Consider the following 12,087-nt stretch of genomic DNA (forward strand, 5'->3'; position numbering starts at 1 on the left):
GCTTGAAACCATAAAAGCCTTGGCAAAACGCGCAGAAACTTTTTTTAACTCACCATAGATGACGCCTCAATCTACTGATTCCTCAGCAAACGAATATTTTTGAACAATTTAAAAGATTTGTTGGAGTTTAACGTGCGCCGCGACTGTGCTCGTTCTATCTCGTCTCGCAAGCTCGCGTCTCGATTCTCGCGTCACTTGCGCGGCATTTTTCACAGTGATTGCTCGCACGTGCTTTTTCCCCATCCACCCCATCTCCACGTGAGCGAGTCGAGATGGCCGACGCTATTGTATGCCTCGCAATCCTGGAGACCGGCGAGCGAAAGAAACTTACACTGAGAACAGGTGTACATCGAGAAGTTGTGGCTGCTCTTTCGGCAATCACGACGCTTTCAGACAGCACCTTGGTAAGTGCCATGCCGAATTTTTAATGCTTACGAAGAGTTCGACTCTTTGTTCGACTCGTCGAAGAATAATGTTAAATAATGTTTGAATAATAACTAAATAATATTTGAAGTACTTATGAAGGAACTAGGGCAGCGTTGCATGGTCGGTGTCGTGTTAGAACGACAGTGAGCCGTTTTTATTCGCACTCAAGCCTCGGGTTCTGTCGTGATGTTTTCGCGTCTTTTTAATGTTTTTGTTAATGTGATCCGGGTACAGTCATTATGGCTGTTCCATTATCACTGGTAATGTTATGGGAGAAGGCTTTTTTTTTATTGGTAGTAACTGCAACTAGGGCTATGTGAGGCCTTTGTGTTTATGTACTGCGTAGGCTATGTGAGGTCTTTGTGTTTATGTACTGCGTGCAGATTGTTTATGTTCATTCTGTTTATAAATCTGTTTTAGATCCAGATTTACGATGAAATCCTGGAGGATTTTATTGATATGGAGCCGGAAGCCATCGTCCCCCACAAGGGCAAAGTGAAGCTGGCAAAAAAATTAGTGCCTGAACCAGACGACGTGAGTAATTTGTGTGGCACTTCTATGTGTGGAAAAGTACAAACGATTCTTTCCGGCTACCCAGGAAAACTCAGCACGGAAGTAGACATTATAAAAGACACACAAATAGAATCTACTAATAGTTATTGTTTATTTAGCAGCTTACCAGACCAGCTCCGTAGAACATGCTGAGCTCATACACAGCATGCTCCAAAAGGTAGAGCTGACATAGATTGGCAGTACACAATCCACGCAGTATAAGGAAAATAATTAGTGTAAGTGCACGTTCTGCTGCTGTTACGCCTAATCTGAACATGCAGGTCACGATTCACAGTGGCTCACTTTATGAGAGAGGAATGTATTTCAGAAACAAGGTTGTGCTTGAGGGACAAAACTTTTGTACGCAGATAAATGGTAACACTTGTATGAGTAGCTGCTGTTTATCAGCGGGAACATTAGGAAGCAATTGGTATTTAGATTACATGTGGCAAAACCCCATTTCCCCACTGTTAGTTTATAGTAAAAAGTTTCTGCTGAAGTGAAATTGCAGCCATGTACTCTATAAGCATGCCTCTTGGTTTTGCAGCATGCCAGACCTGCTGTGCAGGATGCAGACGCTGCCGCCAGCACCAGCACCGTGTGCAGCAGTGACTGCACCATTCCCAGGTAAAAATGCTTGTCTCATGATTAAACCAAGCCTATATAGTGTATTATTGTTTGTTGTGATTTTTTGGCTGCGACTGAGTATATATATTTTTCCTTTTTGTCAGCACCTCTGGTCTGGATGGCATTCCAGAGCGTGTGCCACTGCAAAGTCGCGGCGATTACTTGCAGTTTGTTCTACCGTCGTTTGGCCCTTACGAGGACATCTTACGAAGGAAAGTACCCATAAGTGGCCGAGTTCGACGCGCCATTACAGATGGGCTATTTCAAGCCTGTGTGAAGATAGCGTGGTAAGCAGTGCTTTTATGCTGGTTCTGCCATTATTGCATGCATATTTTAGTTGCTGTCATTGATGAAGGCAGTGTTGGTGTGGGCTTCAAATTTTTTAGCATCTTTTAGCGAGTTCATAGTACATTTTATATTGGATGCACACCGTACCATGATGTCGTACGTCTTGCCTGTTATGATGCCGAAATTTTACTCTTAGTGACGTCGCAATTTTGTCCTAATGTCAATTTAAAAGGACCCTTACCAGGCCCCCGTTGCGAATTTCGGTTATTCACTGGAAGTTCGAAAAGACCGTCCAGGAGCATTTTAACAAAATAATTTTCAAAACATGATTCAAGAAAATAGAATTAACCATCCTGTTACCATGCCACCAGGAGGTGAGCGTCGCTGTCAAAGCAGACACTCTCTCCTTTTGTCTGGACTAGCGCCCGCAAGCAGTGTTTCTTCCCTGCCTCCTTTAATACTGGAGCAGAGGAACCGTGTCATGTTCATGTGTTGAGCACTGCTGCCTATTCTTTAAAGCGAAGATCTCATTGCCTCTTCGAATTTTCTGCTGCTGTTGCAATCTTGCATGCCGCGTCGGGGGGTGGTTTGGAGCATGTATATACATGACAGGAAGCGCGGCAGAGAGGAAAGGTGATGTGAGAAACTTGTTCGGACCTTGTTATCGTGTCGCTGCAATGCCCTCTGGAGCTCGTTAACTATCTGTTTGGTTTGTGTTAGAGCATAGCGGTTATGCATTAAAGGCTCTGTTGATACCTTTTTGAACACAGTAGGATGCTTTTGTGCACTTTTTGCTAATACATTGGATGTATTATGTATATCTTGCTAATGCAATCACTTTCTTTATTCCCGTATAGGCTGCCCAGTAAGCTGCTCTATAGAACGGCAGTGGAGAGACTAATCACCAAGTATCCGCACCTAAAGGATGACATTGAAGATCAGAGTGGAATGGTGATTCGTCGTCTTTCTTTATCTTTCAGTGTAATACTTAGTGCTGTTGCTTTTATAATGCACGTAATGTAAGTCTGTTTGCTTTTCTAGTAGTTATAGCGCGGCAGTAGTGAGTGATAAGGTTTTATGAATTATATGCATTCCTAAAATATAAGAAATGAAACGTTGGCCTTTGTTTTCTTGCAATAATGAACCAATTGTCACAAAATGAATGAATATCGAGCTTTTAAGAATGCTTTATCAGTCTAAACTCATTTAGTGTTACTCTTTAATGCCTCCTCAAAGATCTATCTGCTCGTAGCTTTAATGAAACCTCCAGCAGTGTAGGAAGACTGCTTTGTAATAGTTTACCCTGGGAGAATAATGAATCCAAAATTCTCAATCCTGGAACGAAAAAGTGCCATTACCAATCAGAGTGATGTAAACTTGAACCTACTTGACTGTGTCATATCTGTTTGTCCACTGTGGCCACACAAAATGAGTTTGCAAGTTGTGCATGCTTGGTTTCCTTGTTTTTAGGAGAAACAGCTGAAATGCTAGCTTTGTTAGGACTACTGCATTGTCTGCATGATGCTAATTCACCCTTAGAGCAGCATGGGCATGTGATGTTTTGAAACATGGTAAAGTTCTTTTCAAAGGCTGCTTGCAAAAATGGTTGCCTGGCCATAGAAACCAGATGCCATAAGAATGACTAAAGAAGCATTAACTAGACGTGGGCGTAAAAGAAAGGCACATACACACAGGCACTACTTTGAACAGTTTAATGTTGCGACCCTGTTACTACTATATGCACTGTTAACATCAGTGTAATCTTGGCATATCAGTGCGGAATACAAAAAAATTCAAACACTTGACGACGTATAAAAAGTCTAAGTATTCTGTGTTGCCATTCTAAGAAAATATTTCACCAAGCTTTTCAATTTCATGCTTCGATAATCTGCCTAGTAATGTTTTTGTGATGCACTGCAAGACATTGGCTGTCGTCCATTGTTTGATACCTGCAGAATTGTCGGTCAAATTGAGAATCAGCTTGCTAGAGAGATTACTGAAGTGTGTGAGATTCAAAAACTTGAGAGAGATTGTAAGCATTGCTTGTGAAGTCCTAATAGTCAAATAACCTAATTTTCTAGGAATGACAGTATGGATTGCTTGGTTTTCATTTGTTGTCAAGCGTTTGTACTTTCTTTTTCTGTGCTGTGCACTGGTATGCCTAGCTTACGCTGGTGTCAGTAGTGTATAAAGTAGCAACAGGGTCACAAAAATAAAGCGTTGGAAGTAGCACCTGTGTGGTGTGTGTGTGTGTGTGTGTGTGCACCTTTAATAATGCGCATGTTTAGTTTGCAATTCTTTAGTAAACTTGTGGAATACCTATGTGCAACTTTGGTGAACCAGATGCCATCAGCAGGCCTGCTTTTCTTTCTGAATCTTAGTGGAGCTATGTGCAAATGGCAAGCATTAGCAATGCATTTCTGTCCTTCAGTTTTGAGATAACTGCTTAGGATGAAGCTTTAAGAGCAGGACCTCTCCGACCCCTTCATTTGATGCAAGGATTATTTTGGAGCACTGAACAGAAGCAACTTTAGACATTTTAATGCACACGAGACAACAGTTTGTGCTTGTCTTGCTTGACATCATGTGCCCAATTGTTGTCAAGCCATAGTGACATCTGGTGACATTTATTTTTATTGTATTATAGATGGGATGTACATAGAAGCAAATTGCATCTTCATGCCGCTCTACAAGTAGTAATAACAGGTCATTGTAGTGCCCTTTGAGGCACTGTTGATGAACATATGAGCCACTCTAATAGTTTGTTTCCTTTTGGTACTTGTATTATACTGGTTTTTGTCTTATCGTTCAAATTAATTTACAGGAGTCATGGGTGCTGGGACTGCGGGCAAAATTTAAGAACATGCGAAAGAAGGTCGAGCATCCTTCTGAGGAAATGCAGACAGTGAAGCGGAAGGCCCACCACACAGGGACAAAGGTGCCCCCATCAAATGCACCTAACAAGAAGTTGTGCCGCCTGTTCGTAAGTTGCATTTAAAATATTTTTTTCTTGAGCTTTCCATGCAGCTTTCTTTTGGGAAGGCACATGCATAGCAAGTGTATTTTGTCAGTTATTTTATCTGGTTGATGGCTGTAGAAAAGCATAAGTCCTCGTTAGTTCATTGCCAAGGCTAATTTGTGTGGGTACAACAAAATATGAAGCAAGTGCCAATGTTCAAAGGCAGCCCACCTTACTCTTTGGCTCATCTCATTATGATCAAGTGGCATGGCAAGTTCCCAGCCACTACGTTTCTATGGGCGAACGCTTTTCCTAATGCAGAACCAATTAAGGGCAGATAGAGAGACCTTCCACCTGCATTCTATCTGAACTCCTCCCCAGCTTTATTGTATTTGTAAATTTTTTGTACACTCTTGCTTTATACTTTACAATGGTAGGCTAATTTCAAATTGCTCAACTGGAGTTTAAGATCTCAACATGGCCAGACTTAGTCGTATGTAACGCAAGGGCATACTTTCCAGTCACATTAAAAAACAAAGGGGAGGGGGAAAGTAATGCAAGAAATGTAATGGGACAAGAAATGGGGCCTTTATTTAAGAAATCGCAATTCAGAAACAAGTTCGCAAAATTTCGCATGACTTGGCACCGAAAGTGTCCCCGACAAGTCTTTTCCACTGTGTCAAGCTCGTTATCAGTGCCAAGAGCACTATCGGCTGTTTATTTCGGCTTGGAGCCGGGACGAGCCGAGTCTTGCGAAATCGAAGCTATGTCTGGCAAGCATATATTGTGATGACTTCACACTTCATGCTTTCTCCTGTGATTTTATTATTACTGTGTTCAACTATAGTGTGGCACTAAAATGAACCATAGGCCGCATATTTTCTGATCCCCTCACCATTTTGCTTTCCTCCTAAGAATGTACACTTTGTGGCTCGACGCCTCCTTGGCTTGTATGTCACTTGGTGGTGTGAGCATTATCTGCTTCATTTCCGTTCGAAGGAACACATGGCAAAAGTCCACTTATAGATTATCGGGTCCACTGAGAGTGTTAGACTCTGTTCTGCCGTTTATCATATTGTTCCCTACTGACTTCATAACTTAATGCAAAACCGTTGAAATCAATTAAAAGCCGTATTACTAACATTTTTGTTGTATGTATTACAGGATTGCAGCCACTTGATTGTACACGGTGAAACCGTTGATTCTATCTCGCTGCACAACGAGTGGCTCCACAAGAATCCTCACTGCAGGGATGAGGAGATGCTGCGACCCAGGCTGCTAGCCACAGCTCAAGATCGGCACGAGCGCCTAAAAAGCATGACGCTTGCTGAAGCATTACTTCTGTACCCATTTTTGGCAACGGAAGTCTCGGTATGTTTTCAGCTTCTTTTTTTTGCATGCAATATGTAGTAATCCTTGTGCACTTCATTTTCAGCTGCTGGTGGAGTTCGAAACTCTCTTCAAGAGGGCAGCAGCCGACTGCATTCAAGATGGCTGCAGTAAAATGGGGACCGTCATCCTTGATCGGGGAAGTCCCGATGAGGTGGCAACGTTCTCGGAAGTGGCAACTGGTAATTCAACATTGTTACTGTCTCTACTTTCAGAGTGTTGGCAAGAAACCCGTAGTTATGATAGTCATTCTTGCGGGTGCAGGTTGTGCCAATTTTGAATTTTTGCCCTCCAATGCATTTTCTAATGCATAAAACAGCTCTGAATAACTGCCCACATCAGTGATGTTTTGATTTGTTTATTCACATAACATCCCTTGGTATGCCATATCATCTAAAGCATTCTGTTTTTAAGCATGAAATCACAGGTTTAAACCTCTGGAGGTTATGTTGAAAATGAGGCAAAATGAAGTGCACAGATCTACGAAATTTTGGTGATTAAATAACCCCAGTTTATAAAAAAGTTTTCAATTACAGTTCTAGTATTTGCTCATTTTGCAGCTTTAGAACAGTAGCGTGTTGAGTGGTCTGTCAACCATGCTTCATCGCATTGATTTAAAGTGTGTGCACATTCACGTGGTCGATAGAGTGGGCATAAGTGAATAAGTTTAATTGGATGTGCGAGAAACTTGCCATTCCAGCCAGTGCCAGTGCTCACTCTTGCCAACACTTCGGGGTTAAAGTCCTCTCTTTTGATGTAAGTGATCTAACACTGGTGATGAGTGCATTTTCTGGTTCTCGGGGAAGCTGCGCATTGCGAAGAGCAAGCAACATAGGCAGTCCTAGTGTAGCAGCGGTTTGCCTGTACCTTGCACACAGATTCATTCCTCTCTTTAGTACGCGGGTCACTGTTTTTGCAGCATGAATAGAGCACAGTGTATTAGCAATCGACATGCAATCTTATGGTAGAAGTGTAGAAGCATTTGTGTGCTTTTGCTTGAGGCAGTTTCGCGGAGGCCCAAAGTGCCATCTCGTTCTCCTTGAGCAATCTACTCTACGAAAAGGGTCTATATAGCTTCGTATAATTTTGTGAAGATACACTGCAAGTTTGCGAAATGATGTGGCATGATTTGCGATTATGGTTTATGCTAAAAATTGACTATTTAGGTGAACATTTCCAAAGTGTTTAATGAAATTTTTAAGCAATAGCTACCACCTTGTCTGCCACGAAAGTTTATAGTTATGCTGGTGGTGTTGTGAAGGCTAGCGAAACAGCAGGGTCAGGTGAATGTAAGCACAATTTAAAAGCGATAGGTATTTCCTGACCTATAATGTAGATCCTGCATTTTTTTTTGAAATGTAGTCTCCCTTTGCCTTGGGAGCTGGTTCAGAGATTGAGATATCAATATGAATTTTCATCCACTCTAATCACCTCACGCACTTCAGTTGCTCAGCCATGGGTACAAAAAAAGTACTGGTTGTGCTTTGCTGCAGTATATTGTTGTACAGTATATTACAGTATGAGCTGGTTAGAAGCTGCTGGGAGTGAATGAATTTGCTATTTTACGAAAATAACAACATTCCACTGCACCTTGCAGAGGAACCTGTGCTGGCTGTGCTGGAGTTCGTAGCAGCGCGCTGCAAGGAGCAGCTCGACACCATCTTCACAACGGTGAGTGCTATGGTATTGACATTCATGCGCAAGTAGAAAATAGCACAGGGACACCACACTTTAAACGCAAAAGGCATCCAGACTCAGCTGGATAAACGAGCGGTTGTGCCTTATGTGCACCGCCTGTCACAATGCTTCAAATGCACAGCCGCCAAGTGTGATGTCCCTCTGCTGTTTTCAGCGCCTGAAAAGCTAGCTCGCATATGTTGAGCAGTGAACGAACGAGGGCACAAAGGTCCAGCCTGCACGAAGAAGCATGCTATCCCTTTCATTGCGTGTAGTACTGGGGTTGTTTACCACATCCCCCTGTCCTTTGGCAAATGTTAAGTCCGCCGGACCGGTCGTTGTGTTCAAGACAGATTGAGAGAACACTGTGTGCAAGTCCGGGCACTAGCGGGATCTGGTCACTTAGCAGACCATTGTAAACGATGCCACTGCGCACTAGTATTTAACAGCACACGTGTTCTAGGCAGGTAAAAGGACGAAAAGTGCCGTGTGATTATCGAAGATTTTTTCGTTAAAAAAGAAAACTATAAATGTATCAGTACAGCTTCCATTGGTCTTAATGAAAGTAAACATTTACCCCAATCAAAGCCTGTCTGCCACGCATCTTTGATAAGTAGTTTGAAGCATGCATAATAATTCACGTTCGGCCGTCTGTTGGCGCATGATCAGTGAATGTACGTATATACTTGCACCTTTTCATGCATTACAATCAGTTGAAGACCAGCGTCCCACCTCTCCTTGCATCTTTCATCTTTAAAATTTTCCTATTTCTTATAAGCCATGGAAATGCATGAAATGTCGATTTGCCAACTAGCCCAGCTGTCCGCTGTAAGTACTCGAAGTCGCTGTAACTTGGGTTTAACAGCTCATTTCCGAGCACGATTTAGAGGGCCTGAACATGCTTCAACTTCCAGCACAGGTGCGTATACCTTGTGATATGATTTATAAGTATCTGTTACTTTTATGCAGGAAGCACCACAGCTGACCCCATCATTGGTTAGGTCTGATGGAGCCCTGGACCTCTTTGTGGATGGCCAGCGGCTCTTCAGTGTGTCGAACTTATTAGCAGGGATTGCATGCCTGTTTTCCTCATTCTGGGTGTTTCATATTGAGTATCCTAGGAAAGCATGTAAACAGTTAACATTCTTGGAACATGCTTTTTTGAATCTAAGCCACACAAAGCCACGTGTGAAAGCCCTAGAGCTGATCAATTTTTTCAAAGCATATAAGCAGTGATCGAACAGTGGGAAACATTTGCACTGTCCTGCAGTATGGTGCAAAGTGTGGGGATTGAGGAATGCGCCGTTGCCATTGTGGTGGCTTCACCTGTTCTGCCATCCCTACGTTTCCCCCACGGTTCCACTCGCAACAGTTTGCAGTGGGGGCAGGACGCTGACGTCTGGACGCGGCCTTGCTGACTGCCGAGTGTGTCTCTTATCTCCGGGACCAGTGCAGGGTACGTACATGATTTCCTCTCGTCCGCCGACACCTTTGTGACTAGGACTTGAGCTCGTGCGCGGTGCCTTTGCCCGTGCGGGGAGCGCGTACTTTGTGCTAATCCTTTCCCGACGCTAAGCCGAAGAGCGGTGCCTAGTGCTCGTGTGAGGTCGTGCCACACTTGCTGAAGGAGATTGCCTGAGCTCTTGCGAGTTGGCCCATTGGTCATCACGAGAACAAGTAGCATAACCGCCAGGACTATTCCCAACTGCGTGTCCCTGCTTGAGCCTCTGCTTTCGCAGCGATGTGCTATAGGTGCTTGTGTCTATTTTCACTCTTGGTGTGGGACTCCCCCTTTGGTGCCCCGCCTCCCGGGTGTTTGTGCAGTGTTGGTGCCGCCGGAGTCTGTAAACGGTTTCCGTTAACTCAGGGCAATACCGTGTTCATGCGTGCGTCGCTCGGTAGCCCCTTGCAGGCTGAGTTCGTGCACAGCGGTGCTGGAGGCGACGGCTGACACGGCCCTGTGGCTCACTAAGCTCGAACCCGCGGTGGTCGGTACTGCTGTGAGACGCTAAAACCCCACACTGGCGCCGTCTGGGCAGCACCACTGTGGGGTTTTAGCGTCTCGCAGGAGTACCGACCACCGCGGGTTCGAGCTTAGTGAGCCACAGGGCCGTGTCAGCCGTCGCCTCCAGCACCGCTGTGCACGAACTCAGCCTGCAAGGGGCTACCGAGCGACGCACGCATGAACACGGTATTGCCCTGAGTTAACGGAAACCGTTTACAGACTCCGGCGGCACCAACACTGCACAAACACCCGGGAGGCGGCGAACCAAAGGGGTCCCGCACCAAGAGTGAAAATAGACACAAGCACCTATAACACGTCTCTGCGAAAGCACAGGCTCAAGCAGGGACACGCAGTTGGGAATAGTCCTGGCGGTTATGCTACTTGTTCTCGCGATGACCAATGGGCCAACTCGCAAGAGCTCAGGCAATCTCCTTCAGCAAGTGTGGCTCGGTGTGGTACGACCTCACACGAGCACTAGGCGCCGCTCTTCGGCTTAGAGTCAGGAAAGGATTAGCACAAAGTACGCGCTCCCCACACGGGCAAAGGTGCCGGCAGACGAGAGGAAATCATGTACGTACCCTGCACTGGTCCCGGAGATAAAGAGACACACTCGGCAGTCAGCAAGGCCGCGTCCAGACGTCAGCGTCCTGCCCCCACCGCAAACTGTTGCGAGTGGAGTGCCGCCGCTGAAGCCGGTTGCGAGTGGAACCGAGGGGGAAAACGTAGGGATGGCAGATCAGGTGAAGCTCGCGCAATGGTGCAGGCGCATTCCTCAATCCCCACAAAGGTATACTCTAGTTGTGGGCAGTGCCTGAAAACTTCATTTCTTACGGTAAATGAATGTCCTAAAGCTAATCCTAAAGAAGATAGTGAAAAGCCTCAGAGCAACGCGAATAATTGCTTGGAATAGCTTTTCTACAGAGAGTTATGGTTTCATTTCCCAGCTGTATACTGTGCCATGATATCACAGTATGTGGTCACGTCAAAGCAGGGCATTGCAACGTTTCGACACTTGCTGCGGCTCGCTCCGTTGTCCACTATGCTGCTACATATAGACCCTTGTAATGCGCACTAGGATACAGGGCAACCTAGCAAGCTGGAATGAGTGTCAAAATGTCGCTATGTCCTGCTTTGACGTGACCACATATTGCAACGTCACTAGAAAAAGACCAAAACAAGCTGTAGAAAAGCTTTATATTAAAATATCTTTAGTATTTACTGCAAAATAATCATTCCTGCACAAACCCAATGTGCTTCTATTTTCTTACATTTACCAAAACGGCATTGTCATCGCATCCAGTAATTAGTGCTGTGGGCTTCCATGCAGTTTTAGAGCGAAAGCTCTACTACGCCAGGTCTCGCGAGGTCATTTATTGCGTTGCAATGAGCTTGAGTCGCTGGCGTCGCAGCTGTGCTCAATCGGAGCCTTGCCGCTGCGGTACCATGTGACTAGGAGAGGGTTTAACGGCTGCTTCACTGAAGCTTGGTCGCTCGGTTTCGCTGTGGATGCGCCCTGCTGGGCCATCTGTGTGCGCTTCAGCGTAAGCGACAGGCTGTATCCAGTCATCCAGTAGATATAGCTAGATGGCAGGGGGGGGGGGGATTCTGTAAGAGTCCACCTAGTAGACTGTCCACTTCGGCTGTTAAGATTGGCTCCTGCGGCACGTGCCGCACGAGAAGCCAGCCAGTCTCCTCCTCGTGTGTGCCGCTGGAGCCAATGGACGATAGCCGAAGTGGACAGTCCACTCGGTGGACTCTGACAGACTACCCCCCCTTCCCCCCCCCCCCCCAGGCTGTGAAATCTCAAGCAAAGCAAAGTTGGCTGTTGAAACACCGTAGCAAAGGGAGGCCAGATTGGCACGGTATAGAGAATCTTACGAAGTGAGGAAGCGTGCTTAATGAAACTGTGTGGATAGCCTTTACAAAATCAAGCCAAACAGACCTTGTGCTCGTGATGGGCCTTTCGCTCGTGATAACTAGGTTTACAAGAGTTAAACATCAGCCATTTTTTTAGAAGATGTTACGTAGATTGGAAAATTTTGTTTTAAAAGTTTCTACTTGCGTAGCAAAATAGACTGGTTTTAAAAATGGCATGCTGTCCCTTTAAAATCTCTTGAGCCCACAATTTTTTGTTGGTTTGTTTATTAAGGTGCAGTGTAAATTT

At 45.0% G+C, this 12,087-nt stretch overlaps 1 protein-coding gene across 1 annotated transcript; it reads left to right on the forward strand.

Annotated features, from left to right (window-relative positions):
* Positions 1-272: 272 nt before the first annotated feature.
* LOC125945153 (uncharacterized) lies at positions 273-9,917 on the forward strand. Its single transcript, XM_049666761.1, has 10 exons — positions 273-404; positions 847-960; positions 1,526-1,605; positions 1,710-1,892; positions 2,751-2,844; positions 4,718-4,876; positions 6,017-6,223; positions 6,288-6,423; positions 7,839-7,912; positions 8,888-9,917. Exons 1-10 carry the CDS (start codon positions 273-275, stop codon positions 9,152-9,154), a joined length of 1,446 nt encoding a protein of 481 aa, XP_049522718.1. The 3' UTR covers positions 9,155-9,917.
* Positions 9,918-12,087: the final 2,170 nt, after the last annotated feature.

The sequence above is a fragment of the Dermacentor silvarum genome, chromosome 4, assembly GCF_013339745.2.
Source record: "Dermacentor silvarum isolate Dsil-2018 chromosome 4, BIME_Dsil_1.4, whole genome shotgun sequence".
Lineage (NCBI taxonomy): Eukaryota > Metazoa > Arthropoda > Arachnida > Ixodida > Ixodidae > Dermacentor > Dermacentor silvarum.